This window comes from Hetaerina americana, unplaced genomic scaffold, assembly GCF_022747635.1.
Source record: "Hetaerina americana unplaced genomic scaffold, ioHetAmer1.1.p SCAF_3, whole genome shotgun sequence".
Taxonomy (NCBI): domain Eukaryota; kingdom Metazoa; phylum Arthropoda; class Insecta; order Odonata; family Calopterygidae; genus Hetaerina; species Hetaerina americana.
The window spans coordinates 70319590-70346054 of record NW_027286874.1 but is presented as its reverse complement, the minus strand read 5'-3'; the positions used below and the strand labels follow the sequence as shown (position 1 = coordinate 70346054).

The following is a 26465-nucleotide window of genomic DNA, read 5'->3' as shown; positions in this document are numbered from 1 at the left end:
TAAGATAAGAAATTTCAAAACTTTATTGCACAGATAAATTCTGAATATAAAAGAATGAATCACTCCCTTTCGGCAGTGCAACTGTCTTCCACAAAATGCATTTTTTTCATTGTCAGCTATCGGTGGTCTCCTTGATAATTACTTCAAAATGTGACATCGCACTGACTTGAGGAAATGCACAAAGACAGGTAACCGGATAAACACTTTGGTTACTTGGAACAAAAATTTGACTATGCTCAACGGTGGTGGGCTTATTGCAGGCAAAGTATCCACTCAAGCCTATGGGGTCTGCCATACAATATCTGACTAGTCCCATTTCTCTGAGAATGACTATAATCCGGCAGCAACCTCGCTTCCCAAAAAAAAAAGATCTTCAAGTTGGCGAAAAACGGAATTTGGTTCATGTCAAATTGCCCAGCAAATAAAACACACTTCCTTAAATACCCACGTCCACATACCCCTCCCAATAATTTGCTGAGACCTGCGAGTGGGTTGAGTGAAAAAAGACTCACTACATTTCCAAAAGTTGCCATCTGCGACTGGAAGAATGCTAACTCTCCTCGTGGGATAGGAACGGAATTCCATTCGTGCGTGACACATAGCACACAATCCCAGCTTCGTTTGTTCCGCAGGAAAATTCATTTGGTACACAAAAAAGAGAGTGAGAAACCATCTATATAGGAAATATATGTATGGATATGAAATTGATTCAATTCTGACTTGTTAAAAAAAGAAATAATTCCGCCAAACTCCCGCGCATGTTGATCGTTTTCTCCCGCTTCTTTCTTGCTTTAGCCAGATGAGATAAATTTCGAAGGCAGGACGCCGGAGACTTCAACCCTTGCCTTTGGAATCCGATCTGTTGTAGATGACGATGGGGTTTTCATCGCTCGAGTTGACACCCGAGTAAACGTACATATACCTGCTGCTCCAGTGGAGGAAAACGTAAACGAACGACACAAAGGCGGCGACAGCATTGAGTAGGCATGACGTGATTAGGAAAATGAACAGCAGTCCCTCGACGTCCTCGCAGGAGAGGTCGGGGTAGTAGTAGGTCCTTCCAACGGAGTGCATTCGGTACAGTTCATCCACCTGGGACGCAATCGCGGGAATGTTGGTGCACACGCAGGAGGAATTGATCGCACTGATGTCGGCGGTCAATGTGGTCGAATGGCACGCCATTTTCGAGAGGAAGATCACGTGCAGGAGGGCGAAAACGCTCGCGCACAAGCACGTCACGATCACCAGGATTGATAGCGTCACGCTGATGACCTGTCAGGGAGAAAGAAAGGCGTGATTACTGGTGGAGGAGAAAATACGTGTGCGTTAAAAATCTTGATTGTAGAAACTGATACTGACTCGAAACAACTGGCCTCGGGGAAAACCGTTTCAAGGCAGTTCATTGCAATAGTTAGTATTTCCTGCGGTATTATTTACCAATATTTTGATATTGCAATGCGGTCTTTCCAAGGAGGTATCCAATATATATATATATATATATATATATATATATATATATATATATATATATATATATATATATATATATATATACACACACCTATATTTTTCAACGTTTTTTTCTTACTCCGGAAAAAATATCGTATTTCATTAATTTTTTATTCCTCAAATTGCGTGAATATCATTGAGACTTTTTAATTGATTAATTCTAATTTCTCCATTTATCCTTATCATCCGTCATTAATACTCATAATTCAATGCTGAAAATGTTTTCATCGCCATTTTATATAACTGAACGAAAACGGTGATTTGGTTTGGATCTTACGAGAGATCAGTCAATTGGAAATTTCTACTTACTAGGTATTGTACCTTGACTGAAAAAATGCAGCACCCTAGAGGCATTCCTGGATAGTCCTTACGACAGCAGCACAAGAGGAAGATACCAAAACATCCACTCAGGAGTAACTGAAAGGAAAGAAAACATGAGGGGAATGTAAATAGAAGAAAACACACACATGTGTGTGTGTGTGTCCATGTATGTGTGAGTGTGTGTAAATATATACATCCTATGTGTGTGTGCATATATATATATATATATATACACACACACACACATAGGATGATGATGCATAAGTATTCTTTTATAGCGGGACCAGGCTAGTAGCTGGGTTCTGAGAGAGATTTGTGATTCCAGAGAGTCAAAAGTGACAGTCTTCCATTCGTTTAAAGGGCATCGTGTTTACCACAGCAACTCGGGACCTCTACGCTCAAAACAGCGCCGAAATTGGATCGGCTCGACCCCATTAACTACTAGGATATATTTACTGAGAGGTACCCTCAAGATCCATAGCACATAATTCAAAAAGTCGGCGAGGAAATTAAGTCTGCCGCGCGAGTATAAATTTAAATATATCGCTCTTTTAAAATGGATGAACGGTACTTTAAACGAAGTTCGTTTATGGGCAAAATAAATAACCATCTGAAAATCAAATCATTCACTATGTTTACGAATGTAATTATGAATAAGTGGTGTGCATTTTTAACGACGTTCATTCATTTTTATTGTTTGTATGTATTTTATGACTGACCACCAATTAATATTTTTTATTCAAAACCGGAAAATAACGGCACTGGTATTAAATTTTTTTTAACATTTATTCACGAACATTCACTTTTCTTATTAGAGCAAAAAGTGTAGCGACGTTAGTACATATTGTGCCTAACTCGCAAAGGGGGGGTAATTCAATGCCTTCGAGGAGGGGCATTAGCAGGTTCCCATTCATATTGTCATTTTGACATTTTTTTCAGTATCGGAAGAAGTCACAAATGATTAATGATAGTGCCATGACCCACCCGAGATAATTACCATGCCCGATGGGTTAATGAACCCATGGTGTCCTTAATAAGTAAAACGTAATGAGTACAATTTAAGTTTAGCGTCAATATGTCTGCGTGATGTCTCTCTGAGACGTACTGCCAATTGATTTCGCGAGAGACTCGTCATTCACAAAATGCAGTCATGCATTGCAACAGACCCCTCTTTACTCTATGGGCCACTAGAAAACTTGAATACCCTCGGAATAAGCCCGATTCGAACAGTTTTGAAAAAATGATAAAAATTTTCGTTCTTTACTTCAAAGATGCATTCGTCAGGTCGACAGCTTTCTTCCATTCTCTCGTTGGGAAGTATGTTTCATCCATTGAAACAATATATTAAATTTTGCTGTCTTCCTTACCGGGCCACCGCTCCAAGATGGATTGTCCCGGAGCCTGAGGCTTGGCGTCCAAATCAGCATCCATATCCCGAGAAGGAGAAGAGCCAAACCAATCATCAACTGCAGAAAGACGAGCGCGGTCGCAGCCTTGTGATGGCGTAACACCGGGGGCAAATACTTCCTGGGCACTGAAACGAAAGGGCAAACTAGGTTAGCGTTATGCTAAAGGGCATTTTGAGTGTGTGATCGATTTCCAGGAGGAAGCACACAGAATTGGAAAGAGGAGGGAGTCTCGCGCTTTGTGACCCGGCAAACCCCGCGGGATTTCCCATATCAAAATAGAAGGTGTTGAGGACACATAGGAGAGAGTGTTATTAGAGAAATACGGTATTTCTGAAAGAATTACAGATATAGATTTTCATTTGTAGGTACATTCATAGATATATTCAGGATTGATACGATAAGTGTGATAGAGCCCGTCACGGACCAAGTCAGTCCTTGAAAGACTTTTTAAGGTTTGTACATTTTTAGAAAGTGCAATATTTTCGATTATAATAATGAAGATTGACAATGAAATAGATTAGACAATATGAATAAAAATACGAGAAATTCCAAAACCGTTAATTTAAATTCTCCCTCTTTTCTACTGGAGCGATCCGCGATAGTAACGAAACCAGCGTTAAAAACTCCAAGGATTTTTTTAACGAAAGATTTTTTTATCATATGCCCTTACTTACACGCCCATCTGATAGAACGCTTTCATAATTCTCCGTCGCTACAATTAAAGAGGATAGTCTCCTTATACAATCTGCCATATGTCCAGAGGTGGCTCGCAGAATGAAACACATAAATGCTCTGCTTACAGTTACTGTAAAAGGAAATCAACAGTAGATTCCTACAGAATTTCCATTCTCCAGTTATTTCCTGCTCAGTTGTGCTCACATGATTGAACTTTTAAAGTATAGTTTTTTTTGCCTCTAGTTCCAATTACTAGAGAGGATTAGCAGTTCCATAGACCAGCGTGAATAAGCGGACATTCACACGGAACAAGTATCGAAGTGCCAATGCTGTGCTTGGGCAGGTTAAACTGGGAAAAACATGCGTCAATTACATAGTTGTACCTTGCAACATCAGTGATTCTCCAAGGAATGTGAGAGAGAAGAGACCTCTGACCTCTACCTCTCTTATCCTAAAGGTTCCCTCGCAGTCTTACAAGAGATTACTTCCTTCTCTGTATTCCAGATCAAATACAACGAAGTGAAATGCCAACAAACGCCGTCGCAATTATCTACCAATTATCTCAAACACCAAACAGTGAACCATTAACCATTTGACCTTTCAGCCGAGGAGAGCTATTGGTTTTGTCGCTAGTTTTAAGGCTACATTGCGTCATTTTCAGCCTACACATTTTCTGATGTTATTAATAAAGTTTAATCCGGAGTTATGAGGAATCAAATTTAATTGAATATGAAAAGATGTGTTTGAAATTTGGAATGCCAGCCCATCTTACAATTTGTTGAACCTAAATTCTTCGGGCAGCAAAAAGTGAGAGACCTCTAAATGGAACGATGGGATAAGAGTTGTTGAGAAATCGGAGGAAATGAGGAAAATAGAGGAGGAGGCTGGGCGATTGAAATCAAAGTAAACCTCGGTAAGATACTTTACTGGATACGGGAGACCAGAAAAATGTTATTCTCATCAGCATCACTCAAGCGTGTGTGCCATAGTATACACGAATTTGATTAAGCACAGCGCAAAATAAAAATTCCAAAAATCCCTACATCAGTAAGTACCTTGGAGTTCTGTCACATTTACATCGCGTGGGATCTACCACAAATATCCCAAACAAGTGCACGTGATGCAATGGCATAAAAATTATATATATCAAACTCCTATCACCCAATTTTATGAGATTTGAAATCCCGCCAGTAGGCAAGTAATTGCCGGATTAAAACGACGATACTGTGAATAAATTGAATGTCTACTATTCTTGTAAATTTAGCGGGAGATAGGTAGGAATTACAGGGATCGCAGAATGATATGAAGCTAATGTTTAATACTGAAATTGTTTTAAAAACTGAATATTAAGTTATAACTCTAAATAGAAAAGTATATATATGCATATTTGCACGCATGTAAAGAAACAGTACTTATGTTTTGTTAGTCTAAATCTCTAACCTGGGATAGTGAACGAGATTTAACTATTAATCAAAATGATAATTTAGAGTGTACTAAATTTAGAGTGTACATACATTCGAATTTCACGTACATAGATATTTAGAGTGGACATACACAACTGGTTTTAATGAGAAGAATTTTCAAATTATTTTCAATTGCGAATTAATAAGTTAGAATTATTTAAGTCGTCGGTAATCGTGGGTAATAGAGTTATTTCGTAACTTTTCGCTTGAAATGCTCACTTTTGATCTTTCCAAGTTTTTCCCTGTTCGATTCCCTCATTTCTCTGCAAAGTTTTTGCCTCATCAAGAATTCAGGTGGCTTCGACGACCATGGTGCCACGGATTTCTCAGAATTACGAAGCTTCGGGCGACCTTTCCCTAATCCGCTCCCAAGCGCTTGAAAGATTCAGAGACACACGTCTTTCATCGTCGCAACATCTCCTGTAAGTTCCACGGGGGATGCGGCTTACAACTGACGGTCGTTGGTTGAATTCCACGGCGTGAGGAAAGCGATCTTTCGGTGCAGAAAATCCGTGAAAAAGACACGAAACTCCCGATATGAGCATGTTTTTCCTTGACGCTAGATTTGAAAAGAATAATAGTGGTCTATTCATCCCAGAATTTTAAAAATGATGATTTCATACATAAATTAAAATGTTTGGTTCATTTTTTGAACAGGGAGGAGCTGATTATCGGATATTTGAATATTGCGGAGAAGTTTCTATCATTCGCTGGTAGCCAAAACCATTCTGTTACTTCCAAGCAAAACCTGAAGCATAGAGTAAAGAATAAGACCATATGGGGCCTATGTTATGAGCACGTAACACCGTCATGGAAGATCTAGAACCTAGGAGTGTATTACGAAACTCTTCGTTTGACAGGTATTGAGTGAAATGGTGCCCACTTTTCCCCACTTCCTCCGTTAACGCTGTTCTGTTCTTCTTGCCAAAGCTCACTAGGTGTAAAATTTGTCAAAAATGGTCGCCTTTTCACTCGAAATTTACAGACGACTCGGAAGTAAGTTTCGGAATTGCCGACCTGGTCAGCGGGCGAAGATACCGCATAAGGATTAAAATACCATCGCTTTCTTTTGTAAGGAAGAAATTTACAAGAAAATTGAAATAAGATCACGATCCATGTCGTCTTCATTTCTGGAGAATCAAGAAATAAATAAATAAATAAATAAATAAATAAATAAATATATATATATATATATATATATATATATATATATATATATATATATATATATATATATATATACACATATATTGCAGACTTTGAATATTTCGGGCAAGAAGCTTGATGGAAATCAATTATTCGAATTGTACTAACCTTTAAAAACTGTTTTTCCATGGATTATCTACTTTTAAATTGTTCAGTAAAAATTAAGCAGTTGTTATCTTGGAAGAGAATAAGTCATTCCTTAATGGCAGCACCTAAAAATCTAATTTCGAAACCCCAAGGAAATTTTCCTTCGCCAGACGGAAGCAAACGGTATTTTTGCACCTTGGATTGTGACGCTATCTGTAAGCAAAGTTCGAGCTATATTTCAAAATGTCATAACGGCTATAGGATATCACTTAGTTTCCCATAATTTTTTCACCCCATAGGTACAGGTAAGCAGTATGAGCTCTTTGGGGTCCCTTCACCCTTTTCTGTGCGTCAGTATTAAATGTAAAATTGAAACGATCAAATTAATTTAGCGAGTTTCCTCGAGCAAACGCGAAATGGGTTTACGCGCGATAAATAGTCGTACTTTTATTTATGAGGGCCATTTGAAATGTCTCGCCCTTCGATTTCGTGAACTTAAAGTGAGCCCATTACACCAGAAAATAACCAATAAAAATATTGCTTTTATACCCTCTGCCACATAACTATTCCGCCGTCGTAATTCTCTCGAGAGAGTGAACGCTTGGAGAAGAAAATGATTTCTTGAGTCCATCATCGTGGCCGTGCGAGCATCCGGCATGCCAAGGAGACCTTGTGGGAAGTATGATACATATATTTAAGTAATGCGTAATCGTTCTCCAATACTATTCGCTGAGTTAATACGCATATTTCCCCAATTTTATATAAGTTCAAATACATCCGAGCGCTTTGATGTTGAGTACGTAAAGTGCTGCGAAAACGTCGATTAATTTCGCGAAGAAAAGGTTGCACCTTACAATTAGAGGGATATAAAGTCGATTAATTGCGCGAAGAAAAAGTTACACGTTACAATTAGAGGGATATAAAAATATTTGAACGGAGAAACTGCTCTCACTCAGAAAAACTTTTCTTTGAGATCGATTTTGGCAAATTACGTGCTTATAAGAAGACGAATTCCAGGAAACGTCCATGAACGTCCATTCACAGCTGAAAATCCTAATTTTCCGGAATCAATCCCCGGATCGAGGGAACAAAACATTTAAGTTTATCCAGATCGGTAAGACCAATGCAAGGTAATATGCGGAGGAAGACGAGTGAGGGAAATAATACTCCGGAATCAACCTGCTATTTGCGAAAGGAGTGAGCGCATCAACTGCTTAATCCGTATCCACGGTGGTGCACCGCAATTATATAAGACATCGAGGTGTCTTATAAAATCAGTATTCTCAAGGTAACACACGACTGAACCCACGAAAGGAGCATCAGAAATCGAATCCAGGCCGTTGGCGAGTGAGACGAGCTACAATATCCACTTCACCATATCAGATTCTCTTAGGGTATGACCTACCACATTGCATATTACCTCAGTCGTCGAGGCAACTAAAAATTGAATTAAAAAATTGAACTATTACCCTTTAATTCGTAAGAGTACTCGTATTATTTGCTGCACAATGATCAACTACTATACAGCCTACGGACAATGGAGTGTCAATAGGCCAATACATTTTTCTTTAGTTCTAAAACATCAATACTATTGGATTAGTGTAATTTACCTATAAAGACCACCAGTCATTAAATTTCCACACCAAATTCGCCAACAGAAATCGAGCATCAGCCCATAAACCTGAGCGAATAGATACAAAAGATCTCTCCGGTATTTTTAAGACCAGCACTAATGTTTCATTTAAACTCGTCACGTCAAAATAAGACGAGAGAGGAAGTGAAGGCCCGAGTCTATGTAATGTAATTTAAAATATTACTGACGGGATTAATGGCGGGTGGGCAGGGCATCGCTTGGCTCCGTATCATGACTATGGACGAAAAGGGAACCCTCGCAGCAGGTAAAAGTTCCTGAAAAATCACAAGAAATACCGAAAAGGAATTCTTATTTACCCTAAATTTTTGGATATCATATGTTGCGGATCTTAGTACGAGGAGAACTCCTGCAGTATTCCATCAAACCCAGTTACTGAGTTGAAGACTCGGGTTGATTTTGATAACAAACTAATGTGTTACTTAAAATTATTCTCATTCTTGTCAGACACATACTTCTTACTTTAAAAAAACACGCTTGGCGAGGAGCGCAGAAGTAAGATGGAAAGAAGGCGAGTGACACATTTCCCCCGTGAGTAAGATTCTGTCAGTACGTATAACTCCCGGGCCTACGAGAACATTGGCGTTGATAGGGTTACAAACGGTGAAAAATAATAGAGCGAGAGGAAGGTGCTCGTCGGCGAACGGAGAGTTCCGACACGCCCCCGCGGCAGGTGGGAAGGGCGATATTCGCTCCGACGAGAAAGGCGTCCCGGGATCGATAAAATACAACCCACGTGGCATAAGGTGTCGTCGGGCTTGCATTTCCCCACCTTACGACATTGTTATTTTCCACGAGGTTGCTCGTCTCTAGAGCTCCTTGAAAAGCGATCCCGATGGGTTTTATGTGTGTTTCCATACGGGACGCGGGGTGGAGGGAGGGAGAGAGTATAGAGGGGAGAGGTGAGAATGGGGATTGGAAGAAGACAAGTGGCCACGGCGACGCGGCGCTCCACTGAAGGAGTTTCGAGTGGTGGGGGGGGGGGGGCGTGGTCCCCCGACCCCGTTGATTGGAACAATGGGGAGAAGTGGTGCTGCAGCGAAATTCGCGTGCTCGGCTGTAACGGCGATTCCGGGGGGACACGCTAATTGCGGGAGGAGATTGCGGTGCGCGGGAGAGGGACGGACGTCACGGGCGCATGTGGTTCTCATCGCCGCGGTGATTCATCCCAATCGATATTGTCCTCCGAATGTTAATGCTCCTCGGTTGCCTTAAGACCGAGGACGAGACAATCCAGCGCACCTATTTTGGACTGCGATGTCCCGGCGAGGCCTGACACGCCTTTACATTCTCCAAGTGCAGGCACCTTCCCTAGTCCGTCGCAGACGCGGGGGTGAAATTGTGAAACATATCGACGGACCAATTTTTCAGTTTTTTTACAGACGCTGAATATGTTCTCCTACAATGCTTAAAAAATTCTAATATATTAGATTTAAAAATATATGTAATTGTTCTCTGTTAAGTTTTAACGAGAGAACTCTTCAGTTGTGAGATGACATTAATTAACAAAAAGAGAAGATAAGTGTTCACGATGTGCTTAAGAGTGAGATGCAGTTATGATGATAAGAGCGTTTATAAAACATTGGAATTTTTCATTTCGCCTACCTCAATTGAATCTACAAGCGCAGGTGCTGTGTGTGCCCATAGGGACGGTTCTAGTATGATTTCAAGGGTGAGTATTCAAGGTTGATTGTAAAACATTCCTCAACTACAAGGGAGAAAAAATTTTCACGGCGACTAAACTTGAGTCAAAATTATTGCAACCCCTATTTTATTCAAAGCCAATCAAATTTTAATAATACATGAGAGGGAGTCAAATTAAAACCGAACACCCGCTACGACAACCAGTCCGGGCACCAAGAAGGACATAACCCAAGAACTAAGTGAGCCTGTGAGTTGTCACTATGAAGTTCTCCTACCACAACGATACGTAAAAAGCTAGCTTCTAGCTTGCACTTGTGATCTGATCGATTCCGCCTTCCCCACCTCTCCTGTGTACGTCCTGTACATGTGTTCATATCTCTTTTCCTTATATCTATTTCCATGTGAATGAATATTTGTTCGCCATTTGGCGGGTTTTCGTGTTTGATTATATACATATATATTTATATGTATTATATATTTATGAATATTCACACATCAGGGTAGGGGGGCCAGTCCCTTTCCATGTGCCGGTTATGGTTTCCCAGGAAGATCTGGTACCCGAAAAACCACATAGCTTGGGTGGAGCTGTAGGTGCCCTGAGTACCTGGCCCGGGAATCGAACCCGGGCGCCTCCGGTCAGCAGTCCAACGCTCTACCCCCTGGACTGCCGAGGCCGCGATATATATATCTCGATTTGTAAACAAATATATATATATTTGTTTATTTATCTACATACACACTCACATAAGTCCATACATACGATCATATGAAGTCTACCTTGGAGGCACTTTGAATAAAGAATTAGACAACTAAAAAAATAATATTAAAAAATATTTGAGAATTTGATTTGGATATCAGCCTATCCAATCACCATCGGATTACATGTTCGTGAAAGCAGAACAATCAGAGCGTATCCCTTTTTTCCAATTTCTCACGTTATTAGGCACGCCGGCCTAATTCAGCCTTCGAAATCGTTTCTTGTGCCAAAGGAATCGCTCCCAAAATTGTCGACAACTTTCTTTAGACCTCTATCAAATAAGAAATGCCAATTTAAGTACATGCAAACTTATTTGGTGACGTGAAAGGTACTATTTGGGCATGCTCTCCTCGCACTGACCCAATGGAGAACTTATTTCCATAGTTCCAGTTTTTTCGTCGTGGTCTGTTGATATGTCCCGGAGAGTGAAAGAGGGAACTTTTTCACAGTTCAAAATGACTCCCAACTCATTGGTCGATGAACACATTGTTACTTTTTATATTTTTAGTGGAATTATATCCCGCTTGGGATAAGAGGAAGAAAATAACTCACGGATGTTAAACGTAATCGTGAGGTCATCCGAGAACGTAAGACGGAGGGACGTTTCTACGAGATGTTTTGTTCCCAGAAAATGTGTGAGGAACAAAGGAGTGCATGGGCGTTGTAGTAACATAATACGTGTATTTTATGATGTCATCGTATCATTTCACTGCATCTATTATTTGTTTGGCCGACAGCTTCCACTCCAGTAATTTGGGTTATGAATACTACCTTGATCAAAAAGTTCCCGGAATAACCACCGTGTGGCGCTCCCATCGTTCCGATTTGAGTTCTGTTTTTTTTGTTAAATTGGTACATCTGTTGTTGATATTCCCTTTAAATCTTAGTGTCATAACTTGACATTTGCAAAAGTTACGTAGCCAAGAGTACATCTATCTCTGTGTGTGTTGGCGATTTTTTACAATTTCAGAAATGGATTTAAATTTGCAACAACGAACTTGTATTAAATTTTGCGTAAAAAACGGATTTAGTGGCGCACGGACGTTGGAAATGTTGGAAAAGTGTTTCGGCTACGATTCTCTAAAAAAAACGGTCGTTTACCAGTGGCACGAGCGGTTCAGAAGTGGTCGTGAGTCAATCGAAGATGGTGAACGCAGTGGCAGACCATCGACATCGAAAGTCGGTGAAAAAATTGATAAAGTAAAAGAAATGTTGGTCAATAACCGCAAATTAACCATCAGAGAAATAGCGGAGGACTTGAACATTGCCTATGGATCCGCCCAAGACATTGTGGTTAATGATTTGGGTTTCCGTCGTGTAGCAGCAAAGTTGGTGCCAAAAGACCTCAATTTCATGCAAAAAAGAGACCGTGTTGACGTCGCAAAAGACATGATTTGCGAGGCTGAATCCGATCCCACATTCATCAAAAGGATCATTACTGGAGACGAGACGTGGGTTTATGAGTACGACACGCAATCCAGACATCAGGCAAGTGAATGGCGTTCACCAAATGAGCCGAGACCAAAAAAACCACGTCGTTTTCAGTCAAAAAAGAAGGCATGCTGACGGTTTTCATGGATTACAACGGTGTAGTGCATCATGAATTTTTTCCAGAAGGCCAGACAGTAAACAAAGAGTATTATTTGGGCGTTATGAGACGTTTGCGTGAAGCAATTCGCCGAAAGAGACCAGAAATGTGGGCAGAAAACTCGTGGATTTTGCACCATGATAACGCACCGTCGCACAGTGCTATCATTATTCGTAATTTTTTGACGAAAAATGCAACAAATACCATCCAACAGCCACCGAATTCACCTGATTTGGCTCCCTGTGACTTCTTTCTGTTCAATCGAGTTAAAAAACCATTACGGGGAACGCGTTTTAGCAGCCGAGAGGAAGTAATGGAAAAATCGCAGGAAGCACTGATGGTCATACCGAAAACCGAATATAAAAAATGTTTCGAGGATTGGATCAAGCGCTGGCATAAGTGTGTTGCAGTCGATGGGGATTACTTTGAAGGGGACAATATAGATTTAGATGAATAAACTTGTATTTTTAATTTTCTGAATAAATTCCGGGAAATTTTTGATCAAGGTAGTATGCGCCCATAATGTTACCTGGAAACAGCTCTGTTTTTATTTTTATCTCGCCGACGATGCCACAATTCTATGCACGTGCACTCCCCATAAGAAGACATGAGAGTCTAGTTTATTATACTGGCTCTCTACAGCCATTTTGACTTCACATTGCAAACCATACAGTGAATCTGTGCCCTTTTATATTCACGAGAAGCCAATTAATATGTTTTCTTGAGGTTTCCTGATTAAGACCTCCAAATACGTAACTTTTTACGCACATACGTATTTAAAATTTATCAAAATGTTCATAGTTAATTTGAATCACATGTTCTCTAGCCCCAAAGAAATTAAATGAGCCTCCAGTATGCATCATATGAGGTAAGGAGGTAAATTTTAGAAATGGACATTTATAAAGCTAGAGAAGTCTTAGTATTAAAATGCATTAATTTCAAAGCGTAAAAATCATTCTTCTTGACCGGGATTTCCCAATCCCGTTCATTGAAGACGCATGAGAATAGGAGTAGTTCGGAGGCTTTAGAGATGTGGGTGTGGGGAATGATGAGAAAGGTAAAATAAACGGTAAGGAAAATTAACGAAGAACTAGGTATGGTGGGGGAGGAGTGAAAGTTTAAGTGGAAATCCAAGGGAGGCAGTAAAGGTGGATGCAGAGCATTTTGATTGGCAATGGTATGATGAAAACGATGACAGAGGTGAGAGGTAGGTGAGGAAAAGGCTAGGCATTTTGAACTGACTGAAGGGAGATAGAAAGGATGCGGAATTGAAAAAGGATTTAGAGATTTTGCGATCTAATTTTCATAAATTCATTCATAAAGAATGAAAGCGTGGTGCAGGGTTAGCCTTTCTAGTTTTATGCTTTCAGTGCTCTAGTTTATTGATGCCACCCCTGACGTCACCTTCGACCTTACTTAGCGTTTCACAAAACATAATTTGGAACCTATCAGTGCAACCAATCCCAAGTTCTTGTTGATTAGATTATAAGCTTGTTATTGATGTAATTTATCGAAATAATTACCTAAAATAAATACTATATATCATTGCTTATTTATGCCCGGATGATGGGAAGTGTATGCACTGCGGTGATCGTCAGGATATTTCTAATAACGACGAAAATCGACGAGATAATTCCAGTTCAAATTAAAATTTTCGACGTCATCATTTCTCTCACACTACCCAGTTGGGAAGTTGGAACATGGGGCTGCATATCGATTCAGTGAGGTCTTCAGGAAGAAGGGTAATTGTGAATCATAGTCGTTAAAAACAAGGAACGGGATAGAAAAGGTAACTCAACCCGGATAGTAAACATTGAAGGAAGATGATATGGCTTTTGGTGACTGACCATGGGAAATTGACTGACATTAGCAAAATACAACTAGCAGCTCCGTACAAGTCCAAACATTTCGATGAGGCACAAGACGGAAATTCGGATCTCGAACTTGGCTACGAGTTACTGGTTTTTTTTTAGATTTCCTATGACTGATAACATTGCTAAAGCATATTAACCACAATCCACATTTCGCTTGAGAATACAAGTCTTTATTGGGCTCCAATTTATCTAAAATGTCTGAATCATCGCTTGGAACCCATCTATTACGCATGTTTTGCAAACGAAGGCGAGTCGATGATAAGGCAGAGTGAGCATAGAAGGAAGAAACGAATCGTGTAATGTGGAGCAGCGTAAAAGTCGCTGACGCGCGTGGCATTCGGGAGCCAGTAATGCCTTCTTACTCACCGCTCTCTTTCCCATAGAAAGCCGTTTCAGGGTGAAGGACACTCCAACAGCAAGCTCGGCGGAAAATAAGAGGTCGTTTAAAGAGAACTCAGGTGATTCAGCTTGATATCTTAGAAAGTTTTACCTTGGATGGTGAAAAAAGAATTAACTCTCTCCTCTACAGTACTTTTAGAGACTAAAATAATTTCTTATTATACCTGCCCAGAAAACAAAACATGTCGCAAGGAGGAGCCAAAAATATACCCTTGAAAAATATGAAATGGTTCATGGCCATTTAAAAATTTCTCCCCGCGAATCTCTCCTCAAACTACGAACTTGAGATTCTTTCTGTGGAAGTGGAGCCAGAAACTAAATTCTTACATTAGGTTTTGCATACGTCTCAAGGAATTGACACAAACATATTAATAAATGTACAGAGAATAAACAGACCACCGATATCAAACAAACACGCAAACGCTCGTATCGACCGTGAAGTACGTTCTGGCTATCAGACGAGGACTCTCGGTGTATGCATGTGCATGCGAAATTTATACTTGCTTGGATCTGGTCATAAAGCAAAATAAAAACCTTCGCCAACGATGGGACTGACAGCAGATATTGCTTCTCAGAATGTCATCTAGTCTTCAGATTTCGAGAAAAAAACATCACAAAATAAACCGGTTCGATTGAAGTGGTACTTGCAAGATGAATTTCCTTTTACATTTGCAGTAGGTTCTATATAAAATTACGCGGTAAAAATATACTGAGGAGCATCGAATATTAATGACCATCTGATTACATTTTCCACTGGTAATCTCGTATTGAAAAGAGTATAATTAATATAACGTCACACGCTTCGATTAAACAAATTTTTGGCTCAAACCATTAACCAGGAAATACGTAGGTACAAAACCAAGCAACACAAACTTCTACAATTTGTCTATAATAAATGTTACCATAAATTACATAACATATTAATGAAATAATGATGCATTATGCGTGACATTAACTACGAGTCGCCTTGCTCCGAATATAAGCAAACTATACTTCAGAGATCAAATTTAAATGCCTATTTGCAAAAAATAATGCCATACATGACGTTGATAAATACTTCCACTGGAACATTTTTTTGGGGTTACGGTTCAAAATGAATAAATAAACAAGTATGCACTATGGTGATTTTGAAATGTGGAATTAATTAGAATAATTCATTGAAATAACCCATTCTTTGATAATTATATACACTAATCGTTAGGATTAATAATCTTTGATTACCTACTTATTTTGCCCAATAACACCAATCCAAACATGAATACCCATACCCATGATTTTTTTAGAACAAACTTTTCTCCCCACGCCGGCCGAGAGACCTACGGCAATCGTGCAACTTTATATGTTATATTTTATTTACTAATAATATACCGTGCATATATATTATTGGGCAATATAAATATACAGATAATCATCAAAATATGTACGCACCGGTATTTTTTTCTATTACATCGAGGGTATTCATCTAAGAAAAACTCTCGAGAGAAATTAAGTTGGGACGTTCAAAAAAAGGACTTAAAGAGCATCAGTATTTGACAAAGCATGAGCAAAGTTATGGCAAAACCCTCAAAAAGAACCTGCTGAAATTAATACGAAAATACCTTTGTCAAGAGTTCATGGGCAGTGTGTCATGCGTCCTCCGAAAGATTTACCGGTGACATTGATACCGCCGAGATCCCAGCTCACTTCTTCACTTCCGGGAAGCATCTGCTACTTATGTTCTATAAGTTCCTCCGTGTCACAGCGGCAAAGAAACTTAATGACTCACGTGATTAAACGAATTCCCTTGTCGTCAATTCCATCGGGAAACCGATGAGCATGAGTAAGAGGGAGGAAAGAGGGGAGGTGGCACCTGTTGCTCTGTCTACGCCTCGTTAGTAGCAGAATATTTTATCAAGAAAGGAATTCCTAGGTGACGTACAGCGATGCTATCATGTAAGCGCCGTATTCAATAAATCGGATTAAATACAAAATAACATTATAAACATCAGATCGGAAAAACAAAATCGCGAAAGTTATATTTTTTTAGCGACCGTAGAACTAGAGCGTAAACCATCAAATTCAGAAAACAGTATCGCAACCTATCAAAACCTGTCGCAAAGAGCCGCTTCCACTATTACCTCCCATGATTCATTCATAGGGTCAAATTGTTTATAAAACGACGAGGAAAATCTCTAAATTTGAAAATTATCATTTACTTAAGTTCTTCGTGATCTGAAATTTGAATATAATTGAAATTTGAATCTGAAAAATACCATGCGAGGTTGTGAGCGGAACAATGAGGGGTTAGCCGACCCCAACTGAGGCACATTGACCGGGGACAGACCCGACGAAGAGGGACTGCCAATCATTGTTTGAAGGCCCCAAAGACCCTGTAAATCACGACCATGGCAGCGTTCAATGGCAGAGAATGATGCGATTGGGCGAGAGGACGCCTAAATCACCCTCGCTTGAATGAGATTAAATAGGATTCTGCTCAAAGAAAAAAATCTGAGGCCAAGCACTTGGTCTGCCTTACAAAGCGCACTGTTGAGCTCAATGTATTCCTTCCCGTCGCGGCCAGAAAAAGAAAAGATTCAAGAGTGAAAAAGATTATCATTTGCCCCCTTGTGGGCCATATCCTGCGTCAATGAATGCGCCTCAGTGGGTGGAAGAGGGAGTTGCATCTCATGGGTTGAAACAGGCACAATCGCTATAAAAACTCATCAGGATGCAAAGCATTTTCTTTCAAACGACGTCTATCAATTAACATCGGGCCTAAGAAATCATGATTTTCGTCATTAACTCATCAGACCGTGGCGTAACATCCCTCGAATCCGCCGTTCTCAACTTCCTTCCATCAATTTCCCATTATGACTGTTTCTAAAAAGGGAAATAGGGCAGTTAAACAAATGAATTCCATTTCAGTTTCAATATCCTAGTTTTTTTTCTTCATAGAAAAATCAGAAGCAAGATTTACTGCCCACCCCATCCCATGGAGGTCGATTGTGAGAAGAAAGAAAGTCGCTTGTGAGTACAGTAGAAATTTCTCCACAGCGCCGGAACACTGGGTGCGCCTTTTTCGAAAACCTTTTTCGAAAACCTTTGGAAGCACAGTCCTGTGTAAATTGGCAGGACTGAAATGCGAACTGCAACTCGATAGCAACTGGAAACTGAATCTTAATATCTCACCAGTCCTCACGATTTTTAAGGAAAACCCTTGAGAAGTCCAAGTTCTGGAATACTCAGGAAAAATCCTCCATTTAAATATGACAGTACTTACAGCTTTTTCGCGTGTACACTGTGCAGTACTTTATAAGCAGCCCCTTAAGATGAATTAGGATGGTTAAAATAAGGACCGACTGTCGCCATTCTACGAAAAGTAGACTTCTGACGTTGGCCTTCCTCCAATTCTATTTCCATTCCCTAATTTTCATTCACTACACCTATTTGTCATATTGGACAGATTTGAAGGTAAAATGGGTGGATCCATTAAGTGCACTAAAAGCTTCACAATGAGTAGATGACGAAAATCTTGTGCAAAACAAAAACAAGAAAGTTGAATAAAGTAATCAGATATTCTTTGTGGACAAATATCATAAGGAAAACCATGATAAAGAAAAAGTCGGCGTGATGAGCCAAAAACGAAGGCTGCGAGTTAAAGCAGGTACTGAGCAAAACAATTAACCAAGCAAGTAACAGGAAACAGTAGTGAACTGATAAGAAGAACAAGCAGGGAACTGCTTTAAAATATTTTATTTTCATTCGTGAGATTTTTAACTTAGGCTTTCTATAATAATCATCCGCCTAACTTGGAAAGAAAAATTGCTTCCCCTACTGTTATTCACCCTACTCTACTAGAATCACATTTTTCCATTCATGCATTTTCATACGAATTTTTTTACTTTATTTTGGGAAACCCTAGGATGCACATAATCCTTGTTCGCAAATATTTACCTTTATTTTCTATTACATAAAGTTTACACATTTTCTACTGACATAAACTATGTCGGAGCAGGATTGCCTCGTGATCCCTCTAATTCGGAAAAAAAACGCTTAGGTTAGAGATTAAGTGATACCTCTATTAGTCTGGCGAGAAGCTACATTTTCATTTTTTCCGAAAAAAAATGAGTGGAGTAATGCCTATAGTGATGTGACATTTTTCACACTGATACGCAAAAAGGGATGGGATTTAACGTTCCTAAAATTACGGCGTTCTCCTCAAAGGAGCGAAATTCCTCGGGAGCAGGCAGGGGGGGAGGGGGGCAGACTCTGCGCGGGTACCTACTCTTTAAATCGCACGCGCGAGGACTAGAAAGTAACACACCCTCGATTCTCTGGAGGCTGGGTTCACCCGTTACTGGGACAGGTGGTCGCGTAAACAAGAGAGAAATCAAGGAGAGGGGTCCGTGGGTGGGTGGATGCGGGGCCTGCGAGGCGCTCTCGTGGGAGGGGAGGAGCGAGAAGAGGATGTGGGGAGGGGAATGGGGCTGCACCTTTTCCCGTCCTGCTCAGCACGATCATCCGACTGTGTCGGAGCGAGTTCCTCGTGGGCGTGTGTCGCCCAGAGAGGGAGCTCGCCGGAGCTATCTTCTGCGGCACTGTGGTGGCCAGCAGCTGCTGGGCCGGGACCCACGCTTCCTTTCCGTTCGAACCGTCGCCGCCGCCGTTCGAGGGTGACACCCGATGGTTGTCGTACACGCTCAGGGGTCGTCCGGGTTCCCTCGGTGAGTGTCCTTTGGTTCTCGGGAGGGTGTTGCAGCCGACTCCGGTCCCTCCTCCCCCTGCGTCCCTCTTGTCCGTGGCCATCTCTTGAGGGACGCGGACTCGGAGACTCCGGAGGGTTCGCTCGGAGTACGTGGAACAAGAGGGAGATTGTCCGGAGGGGGGCAAAGAGATGCGGGCCTCCCCTTTTCGTTTCCGCTCACGACTGAGAGAAGGGACGAGACGGCCCGCCGAAGAAACGAGGTGAACACAAGAGAACGAGTGGAAGTCGAACCTGGATATCAGTTTTTGTCTCCTCTTCTTACCACGCTCCGGATGAAGTAGAAGAACGGCGGTGCTAAAGAAAATAAATATTTCGAAGGGCCGCCACGATCCGTCAGAAGCGGAGGATCAGCGAGGTGGGGATGGCGCGGATGATGCAGGCAATGATGATAAAGGGGAGCGGGGTGGAATAATTGAAGAATATTACGCACTCGGATGAAGTATTAGAGGAGAAAACTATTCCTGGACACTTAAGTGACACCGGCCGCGGGAACGCACCAACTCCAAGGCGAGATAAGATCCTTGAACAACGTCACACGCCCCTTTCCCTATTTCCGTACGCCACCACTTGTCTTTCTCCCCCACTTCCTTATCTTTCCAGGCGAATTTCACACGAAAAACGCTCGCGATCGGCATTTATTTTCTTTCTGCTCCCCAAGGAGGACGCGAGGGGGAAGAAGAACAATACTCCGACGCACACTCTTCCCGATCGTCATTTGTTTCAGCTTTCAGAGGATGAGAGCACGACGGGCCTTCGAAATAAGACAGATCAGTGATGGTGGGTGGGGGAAGGGGGAGAAAGGATAACGGGGGAGGAAGCCAGCGGAAGAGAGAAAGGATTTGTGGTGATTTGCATCCAATCTTAAAAAAAAAACTTTCCTCTCCTTATTTTCCCACCTCTCCCCTCTCTCCCTCCTCTCTTTCCGGCGTTTTCCCTCGCGAATGGAGAGAGTGCGCCCGCGAAGGCTGGGCCGCGGGCGGGTGGCAGGGAACTGGGGCGGGATCCCCCCTTTCCCGCTCCACGGGAGCCTCGCTCGCAGCCGGCGAGACACCAGGGCCCTCCGCAGTCCCTCCCCCGTCGGAAATCGGTGACCGGAACACCACTTCGCAGCAGCAGCAGCACAAGGCTGAGGGGATGGGCTGAGAAACAGGGCTCTCCGCGGTGAGAGGAAGAGGATGAGGATCAGCAGCAGCAGGGAAGCCTTCCTCCCCTCGTCTCTTCCCGAGATGCGGCAACAGTCCGTGGAGAAACAGATCTTCCCGAGTGGATCCGGTCCTCTTCAAAGAGGGGGGCGGGAGACGCAACCGAAGCGTGGCAAGACGTGTTATGCTTGCTGGCGTGGGGGGAAGGCACTTTTTCTTCTTCCTTTTCCTCCGCACCCTTGCGACCGGACGACTTTCCTATCGAAGGGACAGCCTCCTGTGATCGGAAACTTTGAAACGAGCGCTCCAATAAAATGGCAATAAAACGGAGCGAAGTCTTCTCGGCCGATCTGGCGTTCTGCCGGTGGGAGACGTCTCCCCGGCCGCGTGCACGTCGGTACGTACGCTCTCCTCGTGAACCTTCCGAGTTCTTCCAACTTCTCTCTCCCCGACTCGATCGGCCCCCGTGTGCTTTCCCTTCTTCCCCCCTTCCTCCACACCACACCCCACCCCACCTCCTCCCTGCCCAACGAGAGGGCCTTCCTCCTCTCTCCGTCCCCTTCTCTCTCTCTCACCTGGCCTCCCTTTTTCTATCTCTCCCTCCCTCTCTCTCTCCACTCCTTCGGTTCCCCCTTCCCCTCCCATCCCTCCTCCCTCCCCCACAACCCAGAGCGGGCCGTCACGCACTTACCCAAACGCCCTCTCTCTCTTTCTTTCTCTCCCCTCCTCCCCTCTCTCTCTCTCTCACCCCTCGTTCCTTCCCTCTAAGGGAGCGGAGGTGGAGTGTGGAAGCGCGCGTGCACGGCTGGCCGGCTTGGGGGGACGTCGTGGGATCGAAGCGGGGGGAGGGGTGGAATGGGGGAGGAGGAGGAGGCATGTGGGATGGTGCTGGGAGACCTCTCGGAAGCGGAGAGGAAGGAGTGAGAAAAAAAGAGGAAAGTGAGTGAGTATAGACGAAAGTATGACCGCTTGGGGGGGGGGTTGCATAAGGGAGGAGTAGAAACCCTGGAGGGAGCGGGGTAAGGCACGAAGAGCTGAATCCTTTGGTCGTCAAAGGTACAGGATGGGGGGGGGCGAGAACGTTGCAAACAGGAAGGGAAGAGTGCGCCGAACTTGACTCCACAAGTTGTGGGGAGCTGTTGCTCGGGACCGGGGAGATTTTCCGCTCGCCCCGCGTCGGGACACGTTCACGGAAACTATCGAAGAAAATTGCATCCGTACATCCGGAGGAAGCGTGTGTCCAATTTTGGTTCTGCTCCGGCGGTAAATATGATCATAATTTAGAAATCACAGGATCCGTTAACCGAGAATTGTCCTTTGCAATTCGGCTTCATTGATTCATGAATGCCTAGTTGAGAAAATTTCTATTTGAACTGATTCAATGCGAAAAGGAAATGAATGCACCCGCATGCATTTAAAAGAAAAGACTTAGGACAGTTTTGCTGCACATCATGTATACATTATCAATTCATGAGTCTTTGAGAATCAGAAGAGCAGAAAAACTAAGCGTTATTTAGTTACTAGGACAAGTGATTAATAATCCTGCATTCCCTCAGTTTTACAGCTTATTCTTCATTCAATTTTACTTCTTCCATGATAAATTCTAGCAAATAATCATGCACTGTTCCACTGTAGATAAAATTTTATTAACGGGGGAAATATTGTATCATTATTACTTGCTACAAATCCATCATGTTCGCCATGCACAACATCACTCTTACATCCACAAGTTAGATTCTACTTCCTGCAATTAGTTTTATTAATCTTCTCATAACTGTGCGTCACAGTATTTTCTCTGATTATCCTTTCACCCTTTCCAATTAATATCTCTTCCGGAGATTACTTCTAGAAGTCGTCGAGATTGAGGATACTTACGATCTGATAATTAATCCCCCTATGGAGTTATGCAAGCGAAGAATAGCCCAAGCAAAGAAGGCGTTCATTTAGAAGAGGCAACTACCTTGTTCAAAGAACATAAGATTGCGAACAAGGAAGCAATTAGTCAAAACGCCCCTGTGAAGCAGGGATCACTCTACGCACTCTACGGATCGGAGACATGGAATATTGGTAAAGTGGACCAACGAAGAATAGAAGCATTTGAAACATGGTACTGAAGGAGAATGCTGAAGATTAAATGGACAGAAAAAGTGAGGAACGATGAAGTATATAGAATAGCAGAAGAGGAAAGGACCATTTGGAGAGCTCTACGGCAAAGAAGAACTAGATGGATTGGGCATACCTTAAGGCACAATGGATTAGTTAGAAACTTAATAGAAGGAAAGATTGAAGGGAAGACCCCTTGAGGAAGGCCAAGAGACAAGTACAAAAGGCAAATTAAGAAGGACGTAAAACAGGGAACCTATGAGAGGGTTAGGGAATTAGCACTAAATGGGGAAGAATGGAAGACTACAGCAAAACAATCTTAGGATTGAAATACTGATGATGATGATGGAGTTATGGTTAATTTTTTTGATATTCTGCAATTGAAATAGTTAAATAAACTAAATTCAAATACAACAGCAGCATTACTTCCCAATAAAATGCGCACCCGAAGAATCAAATTTAAGCACACTATTTATGGTTTCCATGATAAGAATCTTCTTGATGCTATTAGCAATGGAAGACACACGGATACACACAGACACGGATATTCAGAGAAGAGCAACTCCTGGAATCAAGCGCTTTCACAAAAAGTGCTTGATTCCAGTTTGGCCCATTGCTTGGCGTTTTCAAGTACGGATCGTTAGTGACGCCAAATGAATTGTTACTATTCCTTCGAAACGGTATCGATCTTATCGATAGAGCGCAGAATGTGGGTTCGGTGTAAGCGTGTGACGCATTGCCATATTATGGCAGTTAGTCGTTCCCGTTCAATGAGAAAACTACAAGTGGTTTCCGTCCAACCGAGGTTACCTCATCAAAGTCGCGATTTCGGCCTTGATATCGCGCCGTCCTTTTCCATTATTCGAACGCGGTGAAGTATTCCCTCTCACTCGCCGTACTACACCAAGCCAATCTTTAGCTGTCCCAGACCTGCCTGGGAACGTGGTCCACACGGCGGAGCATGTAGACCTGTCTCTCGTACCCGGGGAGACTTAGTTTAGCCGGCCCAAACGAACCATCACCAACTGTATACCCTTGAAGTTTTCTTTCTTGTCGAAAGTTTGAACAAGTTAAATATTATTGCCTCATTTATTTCAATTTTGATATTAACAGGTATAGCGAGAATCGATTCGTTGAACGTCGCACTTTTTTGAGACTTAATGCTACAGTAACGTCGATCATTCTCGTAATGTATACGAAAGTTATTGGATGACAAATCGGATAAAATGCGAAAATTTCATGAGAGAAGAGAGGATTAGAAATATTCCTGGCTCGCTAATTTGATAGTTCGTGCATACCTGCGTTAGGAAGATTAGACATTTGTGACGGATTGCCCTAGCGGAAGTTGAGTGGGCAAATAAATAAAGGATGCCTGAGACCCCTGGCCCCGTGGCCCTAGCTCCATCCACCAGGCCCAAACGTACCCGTATCCAACAAACTTTAGTAACGACCAGAGGAGTAGCGGGAAGACTGGATGGCCGTAATCACCTCTCTACTTTCAAAGAGCAGGCCCCCCACGTCGCGAGGGTCGCCGACCATACCTACCTGGGAGTCACTGGCGGCGGTGGCCGATGAAATGATGGATTCTCATCATTATGTTCCGGTTGTCAACTGCCGGAAAGCGGGGCAGCTCTTAAACATCCCATAAAATATATATAGTATGTATGCCACCGTTACCTAGTTTTTCACACTCCAAGATCTTCAACTGCTAGTCTAGTTCAACCCATCCCCATAAACAGAAGAGTCGCCTCGAATCGGGCACAGTAAATTAAATTGTTTCCCTAATCGTCATTACTTTCTGGGCAATTGAATCCATTAGGCCTCCCATATCGCCTTACCAGTAGGAGCCAACACTTGACTATAACAGCATGAGCATGCCGTTTAATATATGAGTTTCGGGTGTATATAAATCATTCTCACTTTAAAAATAAGCACGCTGTCAATCGCACCCGAGGAGTCCGTGCTTATGTTCTTAATTTGAAACGCAGATTGATTACTCTCTCGGTAAGTAATCAATGCTCGAGTCAAAATACCATTACAGAATTTCACAGTACTTACACTTAATTTGATCATGCTGTAATTTATAGGGTCCATATTTTATAGTGTCAACCTGGATATCCCCAGATTAATTAAGAAAGCCCCAGTGGCGCTTTAGGTGAAAGATTATTAATGCTCCAACGAAAGAGAGTTATAACATGTGGAGCCACACACATAATATTTATCTCCCTAATAAACATTTTGTTCATGACAAAAGCGTAATTAATTGAAACTTTCGCCATAAGTGATACAACGCCTGCGTAAACTCAACCTCATCAAACGGTCATTAATAATTTCATTGAGGAAATTAGACGGTGTTGCGCATGATTTTCTTTTAAACCGTTCTCTTCAGCTAACGGAAAATGAATTTAAAAAACATAGTTTCACTCTTTATTGAAATAACGGCATCGATTTTGACCACCGGGCCCGAATCTCTTTTCTTTTCAATCCACATACATTCCAAACCGGTTCCATAGGCTGCACAAGAGGCAAGGGACGTGGCCGACGTGAGAAAGTTTGAGTAAGTGATACGTTGGGATCCATAGAGAACCCGGGCGAGTAAGTAACCTAAGATGAGGGAGAGGGAGGAGCAAGCTACGCCTCCAGGGGACCCCAAGTCAAAAAAACCTTTCAGACAAGAGGACCCCGCTTCCACGCCCGTCACACGTCCCAGGAGCCTTCACACACGATGGCACTCGCTTCGGATGTCTCCGGGTGTGGTTTCAGCGAACCTGTGGGTCGCGGGTTCCTGAATTGCCAATTTCTTGACGTTCCTACGCAATTCAGTCACATCGAATCCCATGTTTCGCGGTGGATAGCCTCTCTACTGTAATAAAATGTTTGATATTTATCCTTTAAGGACGCCCAGAATGGAGTGCCATGGAATTTTATTCCTTTGATTGAATGTTTTCTCCGTGATTGTAGTTTTCTATGAATAGTTTTTCGAGATATCCCGAAAAGAATACACTAATAGAAAATTTTAGCGCTACTAACTCAAAGATTTTAAAATAATTTTCTGAAAATCAAGTGATGCTTTCAATGCCAGTCTGCTAATTCCGATTATCATTGCTCTATACATGGTATATTATATAATATTAATCACAGTAATCGTTCACCCTGTCGGTTCACCCAGTTATAAGCCCAACAGCGTGTGAAATTCACACACCTTCGCAGTTCATTTCCCTGTCGGCTATGGTTTTCCAGGAAGATCTGAACCCGAGAAATCGCATAGCTTGGGTGGAGCTTAGGGTGCCCGGAGAGGATTTCCCGGGAAACGAACCCGGAACCTCCGGTCAGTAGTCGAACGCTCTACCCCTGGACTACCACGGCCCCGAATATATTTTTTGTATATATTGCAGGTATTCAATTACCCATTACAAAATTCAGCAAGGATCTCTTCCTAAATTTAAAGTGATAATGTTAAGGAGGATGAAGTCAATTATTGCCCGCCCAGATAGACTATGAAATTTTAGAAAGTCGAATGGTCGAATTACCATTTACTAATTGGAAAAGAGAAGAGAACTAAAGAAACTTGGCATTAATGTGAGTGTACCGGTCGCGACTAAACGATGATTTTTACACGCAGTAGTGGAGGAAAATTTTGTATGAAAACGCAGCCCCAATCTGGTACAAGGCGATGGAACGTGACCAAACCGATGACATTAATTTTATAACTCTCAAGTCTTTCGGAAAAAGTGAGCTGTCAAAAACCCATCTGTTATAAGTATCACTTTATTACTGATGGACATTTTGAGGAGATCGGTTTTTCCATTTTAGCGATATCTTTTTCCAATCCGGCTTTGGGGAAAATTAGAATATAGCGCTCGATAAAACCGAATATTTCCGACTTAATTTCG

General features: G+C 42.1%; 1 protein-coding gene across 2 annotated transcripts; it reads right to left on the bottom strand.

Annotated features, from left to right (window-relative positions):
• Positions 1-20907, bottom strand: LOC139690869 (sarcospan). Of its 2 annotated transcripts, none has more exons than XM_071588485.1 (4): positions 19056-20907; positions 3198-3364; positions 1819-1926; positions 1-1272 (listed from the first exon to the last, which is right to left on the bottom strand). In XM_071588485.1, the coding sequence occupies exons 1-4, from the start codon at positions 19366-19368 to the stop codon at positions 835-837; spliced, it is 1026 nt and encodes a 341-aa protein (XP_071444586.1). In that variant the 5' UTR covers positions 19369-20907; the 3' UTR covers positions 1-834. The 2 variants fall into 2 exon arrangements, with proteins under 2 accessions (XP_071444586.1, XP_071444587.1); XM_071588486.1 differs by having other exon boundaries at positions 1831-1926.
• Positions 20908-26465: the final 5558 nt, after the last annotated feature.